Source organism: Trichomycterus rosablanca, chromosome 9 (assembly GCF_030014385.1).
Source record: "Trichomycterus rosablanca isolate fTriRos1 chromosome 9, fTriRos1.hap1, whole genome shotgun sequence".
NCBI lineage: Eukaryota > Metazoa > Chordata > Actinopteri > Siluriformes > Trichomycteridae > Trichomycterus > Trichomycterus rosablanca.
The window spans coordinates 7,123,412-7,149,216 of NC_085996.1; the positions used below are offsets into that span (position 1 = coordinate 7,123,412).

A 25,805-nucleotide genomic window follows, 5' to 3' on the forward strand; every position below is an offset into this window, starting at 1 on the left:
AATGTTTATATTGGTGACTCAAGACCAGAATTATAATTAAACTGTTCATTATCAGGCCATTTATCTAAATGAATTTCAATGTAAAGTGAGCTTATGCACCACCAGAGGGCAATAAAATTCACTAGTACAATAACTCGATCACCACAAGAGGGCAGCACCGTCACACATACAGAGCTGCTGCTAAAGCACATGCAGGATAAAAACGTGCAACTTTATAATGTTCTTTTTGTTCTCACAAATATTTTTATTTTAGCTTTTTAGTCTTTATTAACTGCAGATTAAATGCAGCTGATGCATTCTGGGATTTGAAGTGTATTCTTAAATTTCAGTAATACTACTCTACCACTACTAAACGTATTTTAATGCAGTCAATTTTTGCACAACAGTTTGTTTCTGGATTCAGGAAGCCATGTTTGGCCACCAGATCTAAAATTGGACATATGTAAATAATTAAACAAATGTAGAACATGTCAGTAAATGACCAAATTCAGTCTGGTGACTTTTCCAAAGCTATGTGTGTTTGACCATCTATTACAATCCATCACAACTGATGTCATTTAGTGGGACAAAATAAAAGCAGCATGAAGGACATTTTTAAAGCTGATTTCAGGCATTTTTGATGTTTCTGCCCCTTTGGGGTTTATGTTGTAATGCATTACCCCTAAACACATTTTTGTCAGCTCGATTATACAATATATGGCCAAAAGTATTTAGACGCTACTCCCAGTTATTGACTTTAGGTGTTTCAGCCACACCTGTTAACAGATGTGGAAATCGATTATATTATGTAGTAATTTAGTTCTAACTCTGATGCAGCAGTTTGAGCAAGGCCTAAAAGCGAGGTCCATACATCTTTTAAGACATATTTGATGGGTTTGGTGAGGCCTGAACTCAACCCTATTGAGCACCTTTAGGATGAATTGGAAACTTAATTACAAGCCAGGCCACCTTAACCAACATCTGTGTCTGCCATCTAGTGTCTGCCATCACTAATGCTCTTTTGTCACACAAATGGGCACAAATTCTAAAAATATTTAAAAGGGGGAGGGGGTCAACTCATGTGTTGACATACTTTTTGCCATATGGTGTATGTATAGTGTATGTCCTGTGTGTTTCCGGAACAGGCTCTGGATCCACTGTGATATTCATCGAGTGATCAGTTACTGAAGATTTTGTGCTTTGATGCCTTTGCTGTTGTTGTTGACACTTTGTTAGGAACAATTACTTCATTATACTGTAATTTGTTGGTAGAAGCTTTGAAAGATCATTCCTGGTGCCAGACTGTATTGTTTTGATGTTTGATAACTGGTGAAATGAAATCAGATCTTGTTGGTGCACTCAGACTTTAGACCTGACTGGTGGATTTGTTTACTGAACAATATAAGGTTAAAGCATTAATCAGATCATCGATTAGTAATAATAATAAATAAAATACATATTTGGATAATGTGCAGTAGGCTATAAGGCAACCATGGGCATAAAATTATGGGCATGGTTGCCAGGCACCCAGGTGGCACAGCTATCTAAATATCTAAGCTCTAGAGTCCAGACTCGGTGGTGCCTTTATGTATAATAAATATGGTTGCTGTTTGCCCTCATTCTTCCAAACTGGTAGCACCGGACTTAAGAGCAAGTGAATATGACTATTAGTAGTAATTACATTAGGAGTAAATGGGGTAAACTGACATGCTTGTGAGGATTTTATAGCAATATTCAACAGATCTTGGTTTTCTGCTGAGCAAATAAATGAATCAGTTCACTAGCGTGTAACCAGCCTTTTCTGTGAAGTCGTTCAGGATTTCAGTCATGAATAGAGTTGAATTCTGCAGCTATTCCTGTGAAACACTTGTCCACTGATGATGATCCTCAAAGCTTTCCTGAACCAAGGGTACAGAAATGCATAAATGAAAGGATTTAGGGCAGAATTCAAATATCCAAACCAGACCAGGGCATCAATCAGTGCAGGTGATATTTTGTAATCAACAAACGGGTCAATGATGTTGCAGAAGAAGAACGGAGACCAGCAGATGAGAAAAACTCCAACCACAATGGCAATCGTCATCGTTCCTTTCCTGGTTCGGTACCTAAACATTCTGGGTTTGTGATGGTGCATCCTGAGCTGATTGGCCAAAACATTTATGGACCTCGCTTGGCTTCTAGCGACCATGTAAATCCTGGCATAGATCAAAAACATAATCAATCCTGGGATGAAAAACGAAACCATCGATGTGACCACAGCTGATCCATGGCTGAAAAAGACGTGACAACCTCCTACACAGCGGAAATTGGTGTCAAAGAAAGCTTCATCGCCTCTGATGTTTAGTTCTCCAAAAACCATGGTGTAGGCAAAGACTCCGGGAATGAGCCAGCTAGCCGAGACCAGAAACAGCACGGTGGCTGAACGGAAGCGAGAGCGGTACGTCAACGGGCTGCACACGGCGCAGAAACGCTCAGTCGATACACACAAGAGGTGGAATATGGATGCAGTGCTCAGCATGATGTCCATTCCTGTGTGTAACTTGCACATGAAGTTTGTGAGGTACCAGCAACCGTAGACAGATCGCACGGAGCTTAGCGGCATCACGAAAATGCCCAATGTAAAGTCACACATGGCCAGAGACAGAATTAAATGGTTGGTTGGCGTGTGAAGCTGTTTGAAGTGCGCTATTGAAACGATCACCAGTATATTTCCAGTCAGAGTCACCAGGATTGTTATGGCCATGCCAATAAACATTGAAATCTGGATGTCCAAGGGTCTCGAAATCTTCCGGCAGGATCCATTAATAGATTCATAGCAGAGGAGAGAGTCATGGGTAAAGTCAGATGGGCTAAAAATATCCATGGTTCGTCCTGTGGGAGTGAAAATAGAAGAAATATGTCCCAGAAATGTTCATATACAGCAGAGGCTGGACAATAAAACCCTTTGCAAATATGACATTTAAAAATGAAAATATAAGTTAATTGCAGGGATGTTAGGATTGCTTATTTGATGGAGGTTTTAATGGTTTTGGTGTCACTGGTGTAGAAATGCCTAAGTACTGGTATGAAGGGCTACATACTACAGGTCCCAGTGTGGCTGCCCTCTTTGCACTGCAGGTATTCACCCACCGCTCACAGCTATAACAGCCCCCACTCTTCTGGGAAGACTTCTAACAAGATTATGGTGTGTGTTTTTGGAATTTGAGACCACTCAGTCAAAAGAGCATTTGTGAGGTCAGGTACTGGGCAGTAGTATCTTAGAGGTAAGGGTACTTGACTAGTAATCCAAAGGTTGCCGGTTCAAGCCTCATAACCACCAAGACGCCGCTGTTGGGCCCCTGAGCAAGGCTCTCAAGCCTCAGTTGCTGAAATTGCATTCACGGATAATTGTAAGTCGCTTTGAATAAAATCGTCTACTAAATGCTGAGAGGTCAGGTACTGATGACAAAAATGACATATGCTTTTAGCAATAGGCTCGGCTAAACACACCTGAATGTAATGATCAGGAGAGATGTCTACATACTTATAGCCATTTTTGTAAGTCTGGTATGTGTTAAAAAATGGACTTGTTGGAAAGCTTGTTATCAAAATGTCAAGTGTCTATTCTTTGCAAACCTTCTATAATCTTCCTAATTAAAATATAAAATGTTTTAATAAAGATAATTATTTAATTTAACCTTGAAGTCTGGAGCCCAAACAAGAAGATTGTGGGTTTAAATAATCTGTCACGGTTATTTAAGAGAAAATCAAACAGTTACTTACAGAACAATGGCACATACAATAAATAACATCACCAAAGAGACTTACATTCAATTATTCAATCCGTGGTCAAAGGAATTTCAGATTTTCTGCATCAATCTTGAAATCAGAAAGATGAAAATAGTCGATTACCGTGTGTCCTGTCAGAAAAAGAGTCCAAAACATGTTTTCATGGTCAAATCCAAGAATCCAAGCTTTTTATGCAAGCTTTTAAATACTGACCTGGTCATGGATGTCTGGTGAGTCCATTCTGTTGGGAAAAACACAAATTATTCACAGAACCCCCCCCAATAATGGTCTACCACAAGAGAAGAAAAAGCTAAAAAGTACTTACCAGTTTCTACTGGGAATCAGTAAACATTTTTTCCTTTTCAGAGTCAGAAAGAGGTCCATAAGAGGCCCAAAAATGTCTTCTCCCATGGGTGTCATTTATGCTTTTTGTGGAAAACTGTCCTCTCGATGAGAAGTCCGGCATTCAAGAGATCGAAAAAAACAAGGTCTTTTAATATCTCTTGTTTCCAAACAGCGTCAACATCTCTGAAACCCAGCAATCTTTCGTATGCAAAATCACCGTCATGACCTACGCAAACACACCGGCACAATGAGACCCAGATGTCCAATATTGACACTTAAAACAAAGACAGAGACTCACACAATAGACTGGATAAAGTGTTACACTGTACGAGCGAGTGCATTACCTTCATCATTATAGCTACAAGCAGAATGAGCAGAGGTCCAAGTCACAGTGCTCGCTTTAATAAAGTTTCTAAAAGTAAACACATGGATGGAACAAAACACTCTTATCTTTATTTTGTCCATTTATTTTGATGCTGATTATTTTAGTGCCCTGTTGCTAACAGTTTTTTTTTCCAATCTCAGTGGACAACTAGTTAATATTTGCTCAGGTTGATTTACACAGTAAATAAATAGCACAGAATGCTTTTTGATAAACAGAGCTTTGATACTATATGACCAAAAGTATGTGGACACAGACTCTGAGTTTGTTGGGAATCTTATTTTAAAACCTTGGGGCTTCGGGCTGGTAATAAGATTTTGGAGTGTGTCTGTATGAATTTGTGTCTATTCTGTCAAAAGAGAATTTGTGTAGTCAGGCACAGATGTTGGGTGAGAAGTCATGGCCCATATCCGACATTCCAATTCATCCCAAAAATGTTCAGTAAGGTTGTCTTCATGCACCTAGTTCTTTGCTGAAGCATGTCATTCATTTTTCTGATTACATTTTTTACTCCTGTTAGCAGTGGGTGTGGCAGAAACACCTAAACTCAGTATTAGCGCAGAGGTTAAGGCAGCGGTCCCCAAGCTTTTTTGTACCACGGACTGGTTTCAGTAGAAGATATAATTTTACGGACCAGTGGGGGCGAGAGGATTTAAAATAGAATAACTATAGAATGGAAATCGAATCCTTTATTGTCACTGCACATTGTAGTTGTGCCAGTGTACTAGTACAATGTGCAATGACAATAAAGGATTCGTATTCGTATTCGAAAATCAGTGTGAATCCTGAGCTTTTTTTGCTGCAACAAGACGCTGCTCCCACCTAGTGGTGATTGGGAACAATAACACCTGAAGAGTATAGGAAATGTAATTGCTCTTGTAGCAATCTCTAATTATTTATTCTTTTTGTGCGGCCCGGCAATAAATGACCTGGTGGTTGGGGACCACTGGGTTAAGGTACTACACTACTGACTGCAGAGTACACCACTGTTGGACCCCTAAACAAGGCCCTAACTCTCAATTGCTTTGCATTGTTTTCAGTCTGTTTTCGGAGTCACTTTAGATAAAAGCTTCTGCTAAAAGCATAAATCCACAAAGTTGAATCAGTTCATCTGGACACAAGTTTGTTGTAGAGATACGTTTCGTCACTCAATCCGGATGACTTCTTCAGACTGAAGAAGTCATTCGGATTGAGTGACGAAACGTATCTCTACAACAAACTTGTGTCCAGATGAACTGATTCAACTTTGTGGATTTGTGTACCTGGATTATTGAGCATGCATCAACAGATAAAAGCATAAATGTAACTGTAAGGGGGCACAGTGGCTCAGTGGGTAGCACTGTCACCTCACAGCAAGAAGGTCCTGGGTTCGATCTCCAGATGGGGCGGTCCAGGTCCTTTCTGTGTGGAGTTTGTATGTTCTCCCCGTGTCTGTGTGGGTTTCCTCCCACGATCCAAAGACGTGCAAGTGAGGAGAATTGGAGATACAAAATTGTCCAAGACATGTGTTTGATATTAAACTGATAGTGAACTGATGAATCTTGTGTATCGAGTAACAACCTGTCCTGTCATGAATGTAACTTGCAGTAATCGGTGCAGTGTTTCAAAATAGAACAAAACCAAGATTTGTAGTAAATTTATTTCATATAAATGTTTAAGATTTGCTTTTGGCGACTCTAATTTATTCTTTAAGGAAATGTGCACTAAGCTACAAACCAATCAAGTGCGGTATCAGTCACATGAGTATAAATCCTGAGTTTGATTGGTTTTCTGAGACGTAGATTTTTCCTGTGTGTGTATATAAGTTAGTTGTGTTTCATTAGAATGCATCAAACTATTCTGAGGTAAGAACATTATACACAAAACTCCCACAATGCCTTTCGATGTAGAATTATACATGTTTCACATTAGAATAAATATGGATTGTATTTTATTATTATTTTTAAATGCATTCTCACCACCTAATTGTTTTTTATTATTAAGTGAATTTTCAGGTGCTGGATTTGTTTAGATGGAGGAGATGGGTTTCCATCAGAAACGACATGGTGTTGGAACTGTACAAGCAAAATGTTTTACATGTGAATGTTAACTTACCTGCTATTTTAAACAATGACGGCTATATATATATATATATATATCCAATACACACAATTAATAATGATAAATTCATTATTCTCTACAACAGGTTAAACATCCAACAACAAACAGATTTTAGGTGAAAACCACAAACTATTGCATTTCTGTGATTTGAAAATATGACTTTTATATTAATCAGCATTATTTCACCAGTATTTTTTAATCCTGACTGTACTGACTTTTTTTACTGAATTGACACAACCCCCCCCCCCACACACACACACACACTTGTAGAAAAGGCTTCCCAGAAGAGAGCATTTTAATATAAATGTTAATATAAATGGTTTTTAAATGATTTGTTTAATAAGCTCTTGCTTATGTGTCTCAATACTTTTGTCCAGTTGTTTGTTGTTTAGTGAAGTTCAGAGGAGGTGAGAGGAAAGTCTGAATGTTTGAGACCTTCCCTAAACTGTTTCCTTTCTATCTTGTTTAGGTGCTAATCCTTAACCGATTATCTAAAGATGAACCTGTGTCTGTCCGGATCCCCCGAGGCTGTGGCCGTGTGTTTCGAGTCTCTAAACGGGTCATGTCTTCGAAGCACGTCCCCGCTTGCCCTTCGCCTCTCTCTCTACTTCCTCTTCACCTCCATCATCGTTCTAACCGTGACTGGAAACCTGCTGGTCATTGTTGTCATCACATTTTCCCAGAATCACTTCTCGGCAGGAACCAACAACCTGATTTTATCTCTGTCTGTGGCCGGGTTGGTGTTGGGAGGGTTTGTGATGCCGTTCAGCATGGTGCGCTCCATCGAATCCTGCTGGTATTTCGGACATGTGTTCTGCTGCCTTCACACCACTGTTGACATCATTCTGTGTAACGCCACTGTGTGGCACCTGATGTTCATTTCTGTCGATCGATATGTTGCCATCTTTTACCCTCTGCATTACCACAACCGAATGACCAACAAGACCTTCGTGGCGATGATCGGCTCTAGTTGGGGTTTGGCCTCCGTTTTCGGGTTTGCCACCATCATTTCGGATCCGCAGGTGGTAATCCGGGGTGGTTCTAATAAAGCCTGTGTGGGAGGATGTTTGTCTTTGCATGCCAGGGAGATCGGAATGGAATATGCTCTGTTTTTTTATTTCATCCCTGTATCGGTCATGATGATCATCTATGGAAGGATTTCTTTCATAGCGCAGAGACACACTAAAGCCATCCACAGTAACACAAACCACGCGAATCCTAGCGCGCCATCAACTGCTAAAGACTTTAAAGCTACTAAAACCTTCACTATCGTTGTTGGAAACTTTCTTCTCTGCTGGACGCCATTTTTCATGTGTAACATCATCGACCCTTTAGTAGGCCACACAATCTGTGCACTTCTGTACGAAGGGCTGATGTGGGTGGCGTACCTCAACGCCACGTTCAATCCTTTAATTTACGTCTTTTTCTACAAATGGTTCAGAGAAACGGCCAAAGTGCTGCTGTCCAAACTGTTCATCCAGGTGTGATGAACTCTCACTATTATACTGTATATGATACGTCACAACATTCATGAATTTATTCGAGCAAATTTGGTCAAAAGTTTACATACAGTTCTAAAAACAGTAGCCTGTAAAGCACCCTAATTTAAAACAACACCTTTGATATGAATTCTAGTCTATGTGATGGGGTGGGTTTTGTCTGACTTCATATTAATGCCTATGATTTTAGAATGGGATGTCCAACAAGCTAAGGATCAGGTGTCCACATACTTTTGACCATATATTGTACCTGTCCCTTATGAATGTAAACTATTGATCTCATTTGTACATTAACCTGCATGCTAGTGAATCTGAATGAATAAATAAAAACTATGTAAAATAAAAGCAAGAATAAAAACAATTCGTTGTGCGTAGCCACTTTATTCTTGTCAGGCTTTTCTCTGTCAACAACTGTAAGTACCACAAAATACAGTGATTAACTAATTTAATCACATTTTTCCATTCCAGTTTGGACATACTCAGTTCCCCTGTGCACTCTGGTGACCTTTGGTACTTGTGTGAGACTTGTGCTGACCAGACCCACCTTATTACTAGAGGTCCACACTACTCTCACACATTTCAACCAGAGAGCACTTGCAGCAGCAAGGCTGTTTATACCTAATCTGGTTTAAGCTGTTAGACCTCATAATGTGGCCTGAGAACAGCCCAGCCAGTCCAGTGGCATCTCAAACAATCGCCAGTGATGGGCCAGAATATTAGATTGCTGTGCCTCCTGAATGCTTCTAGCTTTTTAAAATTATTAAATATTATAGCTTGCTGCATGGTGGTTCAATGGGTAGCACTGAGGTCCTGGGTTGATTCCCAGATGGAGCTGAACTTTCTGTGTGGAGTTTGCATGTCCTCCGCTTGTCTGTGTGTATTCCCTCCAGTTGCTCCGGTTTCCTCCCACAGTCCTAAATCATGCAGTCAGGTCAACTGGAGCTACAAAACATGCCCTCAGTGTGAATGTGTGTGAGTGTGTATGCCCTGTGATGGACTGGCGACCTGTCTGCGGTGTTTCCTACCTTTTGCTCAATGAATCAGACCCACCACGACCCTAAATAGGTTAATTTGATGGTAGAACAGACAGTGAATAATTATATCTTATTTAGCTTGATTTGATAAGTGAGTTGTAATTATTTATTAATAAATGAAATACCAAATTAAAGGACCATTTTTAACAGGATCTAGATATTAAATAATAAATATTAAAAATTAAATATTAAATCTAATCATGTAGAGCAGTACAGTGTATTATTTGCTGTGTGGGGAAACACTTTAGCCTCTTTACCTTTTAATAATTTGGATTTTTTACAAAGTAAAATCAACTAAAACAAATTTAAAGACTAAAAAATTACATTGATAAACTGATGATTTTTAACTGTGGTTAAGTGTGGTGGCTGTCAGGTGGTCACGTGGCTCGGCAGTTTAGACCTTCAGCCGGTTCAAATATTGGGGGAGCTAAACAGTCACAGTTGGCCATATCTGAAGGAGGGAGGGCTAAATGGGGTTTCATACACATTGAAAAAGATGTGTACCAGCCTGCAGCCCTTCTTGACCCGCGAGGGTGTCATGCAACCAGCAGAGGTCACCAGGGTGCACAGGTAAGTATATCCAAATTTGGACAACGCAAAAAAAACCTTGGGAACTTCAGTGACTGAAGTTGCTGCTGTTTGCTCAGTCTGTAAAATTGTATGAATTTAAATACTGAATATTTTACGGAATTTTTAAAAAATCACAGCCTGGCTGTTCGGGATTGATTACATGTCAGATTTTAGTACCACATATGAAAACGGTCCAGATCAGAACTATCTGATTTATCTGATTTATCTGTTTATACAGTAAACACATATTCAAGTTCCTTTTTCATCTGAACAGCACATTCAATTATTATAAATATTGTTTAATATCATTAAAATAGCATTATTACTGCGGTTATTTACAGTGTGGAACAACAAATGAATGTTAAAATGAACAAACAACAGTCAGGAAAAAATGACTGGAAGAAACCTTTATAATTGTGAATGTGCTTTCAATAGGTTCTTAATCACTAATAAATAAATGAACACATCTTATTGGTATAGTCTTATATGTTTTTAATATTGTGGCAACAGTCTGGGGAATCCCCCTTTCTCTTTCAGCATGATTATGCCCCTGAGTACAAAGAAAGCTCTATTAAGATGTGGGTTAACAGCTGCCCTGGTCTCAACCCGATTCAACACTTTTGGGATGAATTAAGCTTCGATCTTACAGACTCTAATAAATGAATAGGCACAAATCCCCATAGAAACTCTCCAAAGTCATGTACAAAGGTTTCACAGAGAAGTTAATGATGTAAAAGCTACATAAGAAAGAGGGAGAAATTCATGATGTCCAACAAGCTCATGGTCAGGCGTCCCCATATACTTTTGTCTCTATATATACCATATTATAAAATATACTGTATTTTGTCTGTATAGTGTATATTCAGGGCAGTTGTAGTCTAGCGGTTAAGGTAGTGGACTAGTAAGTATAAGGTCACTGGTTCGAACCCCACCACTGCAAGGATGCCAATGTTGGGTCCTTTAGCAAGGCTCTTAACACTGAATTGCTTGGACTGTATAATGTAAGTTTGGATAAAAGCGTCTGCTAAATGCTGAAAATGTATATTCATACCTATTTGATCAAATTAACTTAAGTGAAGTTGAGCACTGAGATAGATGGAAAGGCCTGGCCTGCATCAACATTTTAATTTATCCAAAATGTGTTTAAGAGGGTCGAGATAAGGGATCTGTACAAGCCACTGGAGCTCTTTCAGACCAAACCATGTCCTTACATAAAGCACATGCACAAGGGAACAGTGAAAGAGGAAAAGGCCTTACTCAAATTGTGGCTGAAACACATAAACTCAATATTAAGAACCACATAGTTGTGTCCATATACTGTTAGCCAAACAGTGTATATTTGTTTTTGGCAATATATTTTGTGTCATTTGTATAAATAAGTTCAGATGGTTGTGAGAGATCAACTCCACGTTCATTCAGGAGAAATGAGATTCAAACACCTGATATTCACTGAAATCTTACATATTTAAAAGTGCCCCATTTTTAATCATCCTTTACATTGTAAACATTTTCCGTCTTTTTTGCATTTTTAATAACATCTCTCTAACAGCCCTGTCTGATTTCAAATGTTTCATGGTTTTAGGCATTTTTAGTTGAAAATATTTGATGATTGAAGAGGTTAAAACAATCTGGTGTGTGAGGAATGAGCTCGGAATATTTCACCAGATAGAATGACTCTGAAAGCGTGTCTGAATCGGCTGTAGAAGAACGTGTAGACGATCGGATTAAACGTGGAATTGAAGTATCCGACCCACAGAAACACGTCAAACACAATCGGAGGAATGGAGTACCCAGTAAACGGATCTATACAGTTACACACAAAAAACGGCACCCAGGAGGTCAGAAAAACACCCATGATTATTGCTAACGTTTTTGTCGCCTTCCTTTCTGACTTGCTCATGTTTGTTTTCTCCGCCAGCGTCTTCGTCAGGCCCTGAGTGCTTTGGATGGCACGGGCTTGTTTCTGAGCTGTGTGGAGGATTTTCACATACACACAGATGATGATTACAGCCGGAATGTAGAAGCAAAACATTGAAAACACAACCGCTCCGACTTCGGCCTGGAAAACCAGACATGCGCCATCACAAGCAAAGTTGTTAAAATAAATTTCTTCATTTCCCAAAATATTAAGTTCTAGGAAGATCATTCCGAACCCTATGGTGAAGGAGACGCCCCAGCAGATCACGATCATGTACGTGATTGTTCTATGAGTCATTTTACTGTGGTAGAGAAGAGGGTGGCACACGGCGTAATATCGATCTAGAGAAATGATGCACAGGTTCAGGATGGACGCCGTGCACACGGTGACGTCCAGACTGCTGTGGATCTTACAAAACACGTGTCCCAGGTACCAGCACGTCTCTACAGAGCGCAGCATGCTGGGTGGCATGACAAGTCCTCCTACGAGCAGATCAGCAACGGCCAGAGATACGATCAGATAATTGGTGGGGGAGCGTAACTGCCTGAAATGAAGCACCGTCACGATGACCAGAAGGTTTCCGATCACTGTGATCAGAGATGAGACGCTGAACAGGATGTAGAGCAGAATGCGGACTTCCAGACGGTGGTCAAACTTCAGACATGACGTGTTAGAAGAGCTGAAACAAAGTGAAGGTGTCTCCAGAGTCTCCAGATCGATGGTGTTATCCATCTACAGCATTCACACCTCAGCTGGACCTTAATCTGAACAAACCAACAGTGAACAAGGTTCCAATGTAATTCAATCATTAAATACATCAATCAACAAATAATCTCATCTTCATAAGACTACAGAAAAATATAATAATGTTGTTAATATCATGTATCCTGCACCAGAATTACATTCGTGCAGTCTCCATTCATCTCACCTTGTCACGCACCATAGATCAACAGAACCAAAGAGCACATGAAGTCAAAATTTATACCTCAGTCTAGCCAATAGCAGCTCATCAGACCAGTCCCCAAGCATCCCAAAGCAATTAGGTATGTGGACACCCCTCCTGTCCTGAAAACAACAAACATAAAATACAAGTTCATGATAAAAAAAAATCTTCAAATCAGGCTGGCAAAAGAGGCTAAGAAAGACTGCAAATGTGCTCAAAGTTCAATAGTTAGACCAAAAAATACATGCAACCCAAAGCAGTCGGGTATGTGGACACCCCTCCTGTCCTGTCCTAAAAAAGTCAAAACAATTCAGATAGAAGCAACACAGAGACATGGCAGAACAAATTTGGCCAAAAGTTTACATAGCATAGCAGTCTTAGAACTTTTGTCCCAAAATTGACAATGTAAAGCACCATAATCTAAAACAACGCCTTTGTTATGAATTCCAGCATATGCAATGTGGTTGGTTTTGTTTGACTTTGTATTAATACCCATAATTTTATAATGGGATGCCCAACAAGCTAAGAATCGGGTGTCCACATACTTTTGACCATATATTTTATCTGACCCTTATGAATGTATGTAAACTATTGAATTCATTTGTACATGTACCTGCATGCTAGTGAATCTAAATGAATAAATAAGTAATTAAATTCTTCCTAGAATTTGTTTTGAATTGTTTTGATGATTTTATTGATGTAAAGTGACACCGAGTATAAAAACTATATAAATGAAAGAATAAAAACAATTCAAGTTGAGTAGCCACTTTATTCTTGTCAGGCTTTTTCTCTGTCAACAACTGTAAGTACCACTAAGTCCAGTGATTACCTGTTTTAATCACATTTTTCCATCCCAGTTTAGACATACTCAGTTCCCCTGTGCACTCTGGTGACCTTTGGCACTTGCAAATGTGGCCAGTTCTGCCTGAGAACAGCTCATAGACTCGCCACTGGTGGGCTAGAATATTAGATTGCTGCGTCACCTGGACGCTCTTACCTTTTTTAATGGTTTTATATTATAGCTTGCTGAACATTGGCTCAGTGGGTAGCACTGAGGTCCTGGGTTCGATTCCCTGGTGAAGCAGTCCTTTCTATGTGGAGTTTGCATGTTCTTCCCATGTCTGTGAGGATTTTTTCCACTTGCTCTGGTTTGTTCACACAGTCCAAAGACATGCAGTCAGGTTAATTGAACATACTAAAATTGCCCTGTGTGTGTGTGTGTGTGTGTGTGTGTGGTTGCTCTGTGATGGACTGGCGACCTGTCCGGGGTGTTTCCTACCTATTGCTCTATGAATCAGACCCACCACGACCCTAAATAGGTAAAAGTGCTGATAGAACAGACAATGAAGGGTATTATAGATTTTTTATAGCATTAATTTGATAGGTGAGTTGTAATTATGAATTAATACATGAAATACCAAAATAAAGGAAGTAAGATTACATTAAAAGATAATAATTTTTAACAGACACACTTGGCCGTATCTGAGGGAGAGAAGGCTGGATGGGGTTTAGCCATTTTGCTGCTGCAACAGAAACATCTACTCTTCAAACTCTGGTTGAAATGCCAACACAAGCGGCTGAGGATTATAGAGAGAGCAGCGTGGTCCTCTATATGCTGCCACTTTAAACCCACCACTGCATGCAGCCGGTGATTTCACACATGTTGGAGAAGATGTGTACCAGCCTGCAGCTCTTTTCGACCCTCGTGGGTGTCATAGAACTAGCAGAGGTCACCAGGGTGCACAGGTAAGTTGACAGGTAAGTATATTTGGACAGTGCAAAAACAACCTTTGGGGAAGGATGGAGGACGGGGGAATGAAGTTGCTACTGTTTGCTTTATCTGTAAATGATTTAATTATCTTATGCAATTAAATACTGAATATGTTGCAGAATCATAATTTTAAAAAAAAATCTCAGCATTGCTGTTCAGTATTGAATATGTCAGGTTTTATTATCTGATATCAAATACCTGACCTGATGTTTTTGCTGGTCATTCTTTTATTAAATAAGATAAGTCTGCATAATAAAGGGATCAATTCTGGACCAGCTGACTGATGAAAAATGAACTTGAATATGTGTTTACTTTATGAACAATTATGTTTAATATCATTATTACTGAAGTTATTTACAGTGTGGATTAACAAATGAACATGATAATGAATAAACAGTGGTCAGGAATACATAACTGAAAGAACTGTGAATGTGCTTCCAACAGGCTCTTAATTTATTAATATTACTATAATATTACAGTTTTATATGTTTTAACATTATGACAACAGTTTGGGGAATCCCCCTTTCTCCTTCAGCATGATTATGCCCCTGAGCACAAAGAAAGCTCTATTTGTCCTAGTCCCAACTTTTGCAATAAATTAAGCTTGTACTGTCAGCCAGGCCTTCCTTTCCAACATCATTGTCGGATTTTACAGACTCGTATTCACCGAATGGGCACGAATCCCCACAGACACACACCAAAGTCGAGTACAAAGGCTTCTCAGAAGAGTGGATGATATTAAAGCTAAAAGAAAGAGTGAGCGATTCAGTATGAATGCACATGGTTCTGGAATATGATGTCCAACAAGCTCATGGTCAGGTGTCACATATACTTTTGTCTATATAGTGTATATATACCATATTATAATATATATTTTATTTTGTCTGTATAGTGTATATTTGTACCCATTCAATCAAATTAACTTAATTAAAAAGCCTGGTCTGCAGGTATTTCAATTTATCCCAAATGTGTTTAAGAGGGTCGAGGTCAGGGATCTGTACAGGCCACTGGAGCTCCTCTGCACCACAACTGTCAAACTAAACCATGTCCTTACGGATGGCACATCATGCACAAGGGAACAGTTATACTAAAAGAGGAAAAGGCCTTTGTCAATTTGTGGCTTAATATTTAGAACCACATAGTTGTGTCCACATACTTTTGGCCAAACAGTGTATATTTGTTTTGGCAATATATTTTGTATCATTTGTATAAATAAGTTGGTTTTGAGGGATCAACTCCACGTTCAGGTTCAAACACCTCCTGATACTCACTGAAATCTCACATTTTTAAAAGTACCCCATTTTTAACCATTTAAACATTTTCGGTCTTTTTTTTCTTTACATTTTTAATAACATCTCTCTAACAGCCCTGTCTGATTTCAAATGTTTCATGGTTTTAGGCATTTTTAGTTGAAAATATTTGACGATTTAAGAGGTTAAAACAATCTGGTGTGTGAGGAATGAGCTCGGAATATTTCACCAGATAGAATGACTCTGAAAGCGTGTCTGAACCAGCTGTAGAAGAACGCATAGACGATCGGATTAAACGTGGAATTAAAATATGCAAACCACAGAAACACGTCAAACACAATTGGAGGAATGGAGTACCCAGTAAACGGATCTATACAGTTACAGACAAAAAATGGCAACCAGGAGGTCAGAAAAACACCCATGATTATTGCTAATGTTTTCGTCGCCTTCCTTTCCGACTTGCTCATGTTTGTTTTCTCCACCAGCGTCTTCGTCAGGCCCTGAGTGCTTTGGATGGCACGGGCTTGTTTCTGAGCTGTGTGGAGGATTTTCACGTACACACAGATTATGATTACAGCCGGAATGTAGAAGCAAAACATTGAAAACACAACCGATCCGATTTTGGCCTGGAAAACCAGACATGCACCATCACAAGCAAAGCTGTTATAATAAAGTTCTTCATTTCCCAAAATATTGAGTTCTAGGAAAATCATTCCGAACCCTATGGTGAAGGAGACGCCCCAGCTGATCACGATCATGTACGTGATTGTTCTATGAGTCATTTTACTGTGGTAGAGAAGAGGGTGGCACACGGCGTAATATCGATCTAGAGAAATGATGCACAGGTTCAGGATGGACGCCGTGCACACGGTGACGTCCAGACTGCTGTGGATCTTACAAAACACGCTTCCCAGGTACCAGCACGTCTCTACAGAGCGCAGCATGCTGGGCGGCATGACAAGTCCTCCTACGAGCAGATCAGCAACGGCCAGAGATACGATCAGATAATTGGTGGGAGAGCGTAACTGCCTGAAATGAAGCACCGTCACGATGACCAGAAGGTTTCCGATCACTGTGATCAGAGATGAGACGCTGAACAGGATGTAGAGCAGAATTCGGACTTCCAGACGGTGGTCAAATTTCAGACATGACGTGTTAGAAGAGCTGAAACAAAGTGAAGGCGTCTCCAGAGTCTCCAGATCGATGGTGTTATCCATCTACAGCATTCACACCTCCAGTCTAATCTGTACAAAACATGAGAACGTTTTGACAAACTGAACAAATCAACAGTGAACGAGGTTCCAATATCATTTAATCATTAAATCAATAAACAAATAATCTCATCTTCATGAGACTATAGAAAAATATTATTCATGCAGTCTCCATTCATCTCACCTTATCACGCACCATAGATCAACAGAACCAAGGAGCACATGAAGTCTAAATTTATACCTCAGTCTAGCCAATAGCAGCAAATCAAACCAGTCCCCAAGCATCCCAAAGCAATCGGGTATATGGACACCCCTCCTCTCCTGAAAGAGTCAAAATGACGTGCATAAAGCAGAAGTTCATAATAAAAAAAACTTTCTTTATATCAGGCTGGCAAAAGAGGCTGGAGAAAGGCTGCAAATGTGTTTTTATTTTGGAGTGAGACGGTGCTGTTTACCTAACGGCTGCATTATCTAGAAACCTGCACGAATTTACAGTTTTGACACTCTGTTTATACAGCTTGCCGCTGTGCTCAAAGTTCAATAGTTAGACCAAAAAATACATGCAACCCAAAGCAGTTGGGTATGTGGACGCCCCTCCTGTCCTGTCTTAAAAAAGTTGAAACAATTTATATAGAAGCAACACAGAGACATGGCAGAGAGAAACTTTTGTGTCACAAAACCCTGAAGTGTTTGGAAAAATGGAACATGGCGACTAGTGAGCATTAAATCATGGAGACAGAGTTCACATTTTATATCACAACTCAACATTCATACCAATCCTGGAGTCAAATAATGTGGCAGTGTGATCTTTTAATAAGATTTAATTCACCCTGTGATTGACAAAACAGTGATGTGTGTCTGTGTAGGATTACAGTGTTATTAGTGAATGTAGAATTTAAGTCCCATTTTTGTTACTCAGTTTGGATATACTCAACTCCTTCGTCACATGATTCCTCCATCATATGGGAAGTGGATATAAACACTGGCTGGGTACAGATTTTTACAGTGAGCCTTGGCATGCCAATAGGACCACACTACTCTTAGTTTTATTTTTCACTGCTCATGTAGTAGTTGTACTGATATTCAATTATTTAACATAATAGATGACCACCACTAGAGGTCTTAAGCACATTGATTGTAAGATAGGGATAACAAAGAACGAGGAAATGAGTGAGATGTAAAATAAATTGGATGCAAGGTTGTTCATTTTATCCTCTTTAATAAAGCATGATGAACAAAACAAGAGTCACTGCTGCAGCAGGAAGGATGTGATACCTCATCTAGCTCACGTAATATAGCTAATTATGTCTACAAAGGTTTTTGTTGCTTTTTAACAAACCCACCACCACCATCCCTCAGTGCAGGACTATAAAACTTTACCAAAAGACCAGGCCTGTTTACTATTTTGACTGGTGTCACTAAAGCCACTAAATGGTTTGGCTAGTCTAGTGAGTGTTGTGTGCACTGATAGAGGGCGGGGTCCTGTTCATGATGCAATCCCTCTCTACTCCCACTTCTCCAGAGATACAAACCCCATTTCTAGATAAGTTGGGACACTTTCTAAAAATGCAATAAAAACTGAAGCCTGTAATTTGTTAATTCACCTGAACCTTTATTTAACAGACAAAAGGACAAAGATGTTCAGTTTTTTCAATGACAAACTTAATTCTATTAAATATTAACAAATTTAGAAATAGATCCCTGCGGCACACTCAAAAAACTTGGTACAGAGGCATGTTTAACCCTGGGTCACATCATCTTTTATTTTTCTTCATGATGTGCCATATATTTTAATGGAAAACAGATCTGGACTGCAGACAGGCCAGTGAACACACACTGTTGTTTATTTTATTAGGATTTTAATGTCATGTTTTACACTTTGGTTACATTCATGACAGGAACGGTAGTTACTCACCACACAAGATTCATCAGTTCACAAGTTTAATGTCAGACACAGTCTTGGACAATTTTTGTATTTCCAGTTCACAAATTAATTAAAAAAAGTATTAATACAATAAATAATACAGAACAGAATTTATATTTACTTATAATTCAGTGTGAAAATAGTTTATTCTTGAAGAACCTGGCTGGAATATTTCCCAGACATAATCATCCACAGTGCTTTTCTGAACCATTTATAGAACAAAGCATAAACAATCGGATTAAAGGTGGAATTTAAATATCCAACCCAGACCAGCACAAAGAAAGCTCTATAAAGACGTGGTTTAAATATTTGTGTAAAAATGAGCTCCAGTTACTCAACACAGATCCCTGGTCTCAACCCAATTCAACACTTTTGGGATGAATTAGGCTTTGATTTACATACTGTAATGATTGAATGGGCACAAATTCCCACAGACACTCTTCAAAGTCTTGTAGAAAAGCTTTCCGGAAGAGTGGATAATGTTAAATCTACAAAAGATAGAGGAAGCAATTTAGTATAAATGCGCATGGTTCTGAAATGTGATGTCCAACATGCTCATGGTATGTGTATTATGTAGTGTATATTTACCATATTATAATATATACTGTATTATGTCTGTATAGTGTATATATACCATAATATATACTGTATTTTGTCTGTATAGTGTATATATACCATATTATAATATATACTGTATTATGTCTGTGTAGTGTAAAAGTTCCCCATTTTCAATAACATCTCTCTAACAGCCCTGTCTGATTTCAAATGTTTCATGGTTTTAGGCATTTTTAGTTGAAAATATTTGACGATTGAAGAGGTTAAAACAATCTGGTGTGTGAGGAATGAGCTCGGAATATTTCACCAGATAGAATGACTCTGAAAGCGTGTCTGAACCAGCTGTAGAAGAACGTGTAGACGATCGGATTAAACGTGGAATTGAAGTATCCGACCCACAGAAACACGTCAAACACAATCGGAGGAATGGAGTACCCCGTAAACGGATCTATACAGTTACACACAAAAAATGGCACCCAGGAGGTCAGAAAAACACCCATGATTATTGCTAATGTTTTTGTCGCCTTCCTTTCTGACTTGCTCACGTTTGTTTTCTCCGCCAGCGTCTTCGTCAGGCCCTGAGTGCTTTGGATGGCACGGGCTTGTTTCTGAGCTGTGTGGAGGATTTTCACGTACACACAGATTATGATTACAGCCGGAATGTAAAAACAAAACATTGAAAACACAACCGATCCGATTTTGGCCTGGAAAACCAGACATGCACCATCACAAGCAAAGCTGTTATAATAAGCCTCTTCATCCTCCAAAAAATTAAGTTCTAGACAGACCATTCCGAACCCTATGGTGAAGGAGACGCCCCAGCAGATCACGATCATGTATGTGATTGTCTTTTGAGTCATTTTACTGTGGTAGAGAAGAGGGTGGCACACGGCATAATATCGATCTAGAGAAATGATGCACAGGTTCAGGATGGACGCCGTGCACACGGTGACGTCCAGACTGCTGTGGATCTTACAAAACACGCTTCCCAGGTACCAGCACGTCTCTACAGAGCGCAGCATGCTGGGCGGCATGACAAGTCCTCCTACGAGTAAATCAGCAACGGCCAGAGATACGATCAGATAATTGGTGGGGGAGCGTAACTGCCTGAAATGAAGCACCGTCACGATGACCAGAAGGTTTCCGATCACTGTGATCAGAGATGAGACGCTGAACAGGATGTAGAGCAGAATTCGGACTTCCAGACGGTGGTCAAATTTCAGACATGACGTGTTAGAAGAGCTGAAACAAAGTGAAGGCGTCTCCAGAGTCTCCAGATCGATGGTGTTATCCATCTACAGCATTCACACCTCCAGTCTAATCTGTACAAAACATGAGAATGTTTCAAAAAAGTGAAAAACCAACAGTGAACGAGGTTCCAAAGTAATTCAATCATTAAATACATCAACAAATAATCTCATCTTAATAAGACTATACAAAAATATAATAATGTCGTTGATATCATGTATCCTGTACCACAATTACATTCGTGCAGTCTCCATTCATCTCACCTTATCACGCACCATAGATCAACAGAACCAAAGAGCACATGAAGGCAAAATTTATACCTCAGTCTAGCCAATAGCAGCTCATTAAATCAGTCCCCAAGCATCCCAAAGCAGTCTGGTATATGGACACCCCTCCTCTTCTGTCCTGAAAGAGTCAAAACAATCTAGACAGAAGCAACGCAGAGACATGGCAGACAGAAACAAAACCCTAAAGTGTGTGGAAAAATGCAACATGGCAACTAGTGAGCCTTTGAACCGAGGAGAGCGGTGCTGCCTCCGAAATCGCATACTTCCACACTGAACAGTATGCAAAAGTGTATGCGAGAGCGGGTTGTGTGTCTGAATTCGTATTGTTCATTAAAAAAGCGAAAAGTACTTGCATGGGCAGCCATTTTTGAGTATGCAAATACGGCCCACTGCGGTCCGATAATCTATCCCATAATTCAACTGGAGCTGTCGGCATGTCAGGGGGACCTCACTACTCTCTTTTTGTTTTTCACTGCTCATGTAGTAGAAGCTGTACTGATATTCAATTATTTAACATCATGGATGACCACCACTAGATGTATGGATAACGAGGAACGAAGAAACAAGTGAGATATAAAAAAGAATTTGAGACAGGGTTCAAAGAGCTAGGTAGTTAATTTTATCTTGTTGCATGATGCATGATGAACAAACCAGGAGCAGTGAGGATGTGATACCTCATCCAGCTTTCATAATATCAGTAATTATGTCTAAAAAAAGAGATTTGTTTCAAAAGATTTGTTGCAAAGGACTTTTTAACCACCACCATCCTTCAAGGCAGGACTATAAAACTGTTTAATATTTTGAATGGTGTCACTAAAGCCAATAGGTGGTTTGGCTGGTCAAGTGGTTGTTGTACACACTGATAGAGGGGCGTCCTGTCCATGATGTGATCTTTCTGTTCTCCCACTTCTGCAGAGATACAAACCCCATTTCCGGATAAGTTGGGACACTTCCTAAAAACGCAATAAAAACTAAAACCTATAATTTGATAATTTACCTGAACCTTTATTTAGGAGACAAAAGGACAAAGAGAAGACTTTTAGTGCTTTCAATCACAGACATAATTATTTTAGATAAATATAAACACATTTTGAAATAGATTCCTGTGGCATACTCAAAAAACTTAGTACACAGGCATGGAGTCACATCATCTTTTATTTTTTTTCATGATGCGCCATGTATTTTTAATTGAAGACAGATCTGGACTGCAGACAGGCCAATCAATCACACACACTCTATGTCTTTGATGACACAATGTTGTTTATTTTTATTTTATTTGGATTTTTAACGTCTTGTTTTACATTTTGGTTACATTCATGACAGAAACGGTAGTTACTCATTACACAAGATTCATCAGTTCACAAGTTTAATGTCAAACACAGTCATGGACAATTTTGTATCTCTAGTTCACCTCACTTGCACATCTGGACTGTGGGAGGGAACTGAAACTTCCCGAGAAAACCCACACAGACACGGGAAGAACAGGCAAACTTCACACAGAAAGGACCTGGAACGCTCCACCTGGGAATCGAACCCAGGACCTTCTTGCTGTGAGGCGACAGTGCTACCCACCACACTGTTGTAACTCATACAGAAATAGGCCTGGCATTGTCCTGCTGCAGTTCCTGGTATGTTGTCTTAATGGCAGCATACGTCTCTCCAAAATACCAATATAAGACTCTGCAAAAATAGTATTTTTATATATTTGCTGTGGGCACTGATGCCTTGCCCACCATGCCTTAACAAATGCTGGTTTTTGCACTTCTCCCATAAGTGAAATGGAATTTCTCTTAATTTCATGTAACCATTTGTGTGATTATTTGATTTGCATGTGCTGGGATACACTATGTGCTAACGTTAGTAATAAACATTCACAAATTTAATGTGTTTGGAATGTTTTAATTGACATTTTCTGGATAATCAAACTGATAAAAAAAAAAATCAAGTTCAGTGTGAAAATAGATTTATTCTTGAAGACCCTGGTTGAAATATCTTCCCAGACATAATCATCCACAGCGCTTTTCTAAACCACTTATAGAAAAAAGCATAAACAATCGGATTGAAGGTGGAATTTAAATATCCAACCCAGACCAGCATATCAAACAAAATTGGAGGGATTAAATAACCGATAAATGGATCGATTACGTTGCACATGAAAAACGGTGTCCACAAAGATAAAAACACTCCCATAATCACTGCCAGAGTTTTAGTCGCCTTCCTTTCCTCTTTGCTTATTGTAGCTTGCATTTTGTGCTTTGACCCTTGGATGGATTTGGCCTGTTTCTGTGCCACGCGGAATATTTTGGTGTAAACGCTGAGCATTATAATACCCGGGAAGTAGAAGGACAGCAGAGACGAGGCCGTGCTCGAAGCGGCACTCTGAAACAAAACACACCCCCCTTCACATTCAATGTTTTCATGATAAAAATCCTCGATGCCTAAAATGTTGAGCTGGAGGAAAATAATTCCAAATCCGACAGCAAACGAAACAGTCCAGCAGATTGAAATCATGATTAGTGTGATGGAGGGTGTGATTATAGTCTGGTACAGTAAAGGCTGGCACACAGCGTAATATCGATCGATGGAAATAAAACACAGGTTTAGAATAGACGCGGTACACAGTGTGATATCAACACTGCTGTGGATTTTACAAAATAATTTTCCCAAATACCAGCAGGTCTCTACCGAGCGTACCATACTGGGGGGCATGACGAACCCTCCCAAAAGCAAATCTGTCACCGCCAGAGACAGCACCAGGTAATTGGTCGGCATGTGCAACTGCTTAAAATGAATAATAGCGAGAATAACACATACATTTCCGAACACTGTTAGAATCACCACTATGCCGAAAAACACATAGAGTGGGACTCGGAGGAGAAGAGGGTATGTAAATTTAGGACAGGATCCGTTCACAGATTCATAGCACAGAGGGTCGAGTTTCATCAGAATATGGGTCGAGTTCATTTCCAGGTTCAAGTCCATGTACTGAAGATATTTCTGTAAATCAGATCACAAAGACATAATCACAACAAAATATGAGATTCCACTTTTCATCAAATACAACATAAAACATCTATTGACAATCAGGGTTGAGCAGAAAACGTGAAAATGGTTTTATGGCAGCTTGTATATATTAACCTTTATAAAATATAATATAAAATATTTTAGCAATTCTGAGATCATGGATGTTTTAATGGCATGAAGTTAATAAAGTAGATTCAGCCATTTACCACTGAAAAAGCAGGTGAGGTGTGGGGTAGAATAATGCAGAATCTCATGCAATTCCACTCCTAACCACCAGACGGCAGCAGAAATGTATTTAGCCTGCAGGGAACAGAGCTGCTTTATGAGATGTTACATCCACTCACTTCTTACTCACTTCTTACTCACTAAATCAATCTGTTACCAACAGAGAGTGTTTTCACATTAAAAAAGAGATTGAAGTGGTAAAATTTGTAAAAAAAAAAAAAAAAAAAAAACAATGTCTATAAACAACTGCATTCTACATATCAACGTATAAACCAATTACAATAATAATAATAACTAATTACAATAATTAAATTACATTAATTACATTACATAATTAAATCAATGATTATAACTAATTATGAATGCAAAACAGTAAAAATTTACATACAATCCACAAACAACAGCAAATAAATAACAATAAAAAAGAGACGTATTTATTTATAATCAAATAAGATGAAATGACATGAATAGTCTGTGAAGAACTGAAAACAGCATATCAAGTAAAAACAGCAACATAATTATTCAACAAATCACAGCAATACAATGGAAAACAGATTCTTAGTCATTAAATGAAATCAACATTTAAATAAAACAACTTATTAAAGAAGTAAATACATTATGAAACATAATAATAATAATGATTAAAATGAATATAAATGTACCCTGAATTAAATCATAATTTCAAATGACAAATCAAGTAAACACAGCAAAAATATTCAACATTCAGTACAGTCAACATATCAACAAAGTACAGCAATTAAATAAAAACAATGTATAATTAAATATCAAAATTCATATAAATGGACTGTATAGCACGTTTTAAAATAAGAGAAAACAAGCACATTTAATAAAGCCAGTACACCATCAATAAATCAGACATCGAATGATAAATTAAAATAAAAAAACATTAATTTCCGTGTTATTATTAAATAGCAAAATAATAAAAATTTAATATTCATGTAAATTCATATCAATGAAATTAAAAAATCTAAGCAAGCGAACGTAAGAAAAACTTCATTAAATCCATTCACACACAACAAATCACACACAGACAAAAGTCAAAGTTTAAGTTTGTATCTCACCTGAAGTCCTGCAGCAGGTGGAGTGACCAGTCACGTCTGCCCCTTCTTATATCCTAAAACCTCCACACACGCCCCTGTTTGTACCAAACCCAACTCATCTAACATACTCCCAGTGGTCAGTGCAGCCCAGACCAGGTCATTATTCCCACTAATTACCTCTAATATCTAATAATGTCTCCATCATTTTCTCCTCATGGATTTAAACATACATCAGAGGTTCAGAGGAATAATAATCACCCCCTCCGGGCACCTGGACTGTGACTCCCTGTGGGATTAGAGGATGAACGAGTGACCAACAGCTTTATAATCTGAGGGGACAGTAACTGGCTTTACATTTATCTGAGTTAAACATTTATCATTCATTTTTACTAAACAGTTTCTGATCAGGATCAAGGTGAGTATGGTGGAACAGAGGTGAAAACACACCCTGAACAGGGCTTTAATCCACCACAGCACTTAACACACTCACCCATTCACTCATTAACCAGTTTGTCCACTCACCTACCCAGTAAGGACATTTTAGAGCGGCCAGCCAACCCACTTTCTGTATGTTTGAGGAGAAAGGCTTTAGAATGTTTCAGAAAGGAACGCAAGCAGATATAGACAGAACATGCTAAACTCCTTACAGTGATTAAAGTCTCCCAGCATCCATAATGCCGTGCAGCACCCAGTCTACTTTTGATCCAGAGT

General features: G+C 38.9%; 6 protein-coding genes across 6 annotated transcripts; 1 reads left to right on the forward strand and 5 right to left on the reverse strand.

Moving 5' to 3' along the window:
• Window positions 1–1,804: 1,804 nt before the first annotated feature.
• Window positions 1,805–2,842, reverse strand: taar1b (trace amine associated receptor 1b). The gene has a single exon (XM_063001074.1). It carries the CDS (start codon window positions 2,840–2,842, stop codon window positions 1,805–1,807), a length of 1,038 nt encoding a protein of 345 aa, XP_062857144.1.
• A 4,229-nt stretch (window positions 2,843–7,071) lies between these two features.
• taar11 (trace amine-associated receptor 11) lies at window positions 7,072–8,061 on the forward strand. The gene has a single exon (XM_063001075.1). The coding sequence runs from the start codon at window positions 7,072–7,074 to the stop codon at window positions 8,059–8,061; it is 990 nt and encodes a 329-aa protein (XP_062857145.1).
• Window positions 8,062–11,295: 3,234 nt separating this feature from the next.
• LOC134319823 (trace amine-associated receptor 1-like) lies at window positions 11,296–12,327 on the reverse strand. The gene has a single exon (XM_063001076.1). It carries the CDS (start codon window positions 12,325–12,327, stop codon window positions 11,296–11,298), a length of 1,032 nt encoding a protein of 343 aa, XP_062857146.1.
• Window positions 12,328–15,744: 3,417 nt separating this feature from the next.
• Window positions 15,745–16,776, reverse strand: LOC134319824 (trace amine-associated receptor 1-like). The gene has a single exon (XM_063001077.1). The coding sequence runs from the start codon at window positions 16,774–16,776 to the stop codon at window positions 15,745–15,747; it is 1,032 nt and encodes a 343-aa protein (XP_062857147.1).
• A 2,736-nt stretch (window positions 16,777–19,512) lies between these two features.
• On the reverse strand, window positions 19,513–20,544 carry LOC134319826 (trace amine-associated receptor 1-like). Its single transcript, XM_063001078.1, has one exon. The coding sequence runs from the start codon at window positions 20,542–20,544 to the stop codon at window positions 19,513–19,515; it is 1,032 nt and encodes a 343-aa protein (XP_062857148.1).
• Window positions 20,545–22,731: 2,187 nt separating this feature from the next.
• Window positions 22,732–23,766, reverse strand: LOC134319827 (trace amine-associated receptor 1-like). The gene has a single exon (XM_063001079.1). The coding sequence runs from the start codon at window positions 23,764–23,766 to the stop codon at window positions 22,732–22,734; it is 1,035 nt and encodes a 344-aa protein (XP_062857149.1).
• Between the last annotated feature and the right edge of the window lie 2,039 nt (window positions 23,767–25,805).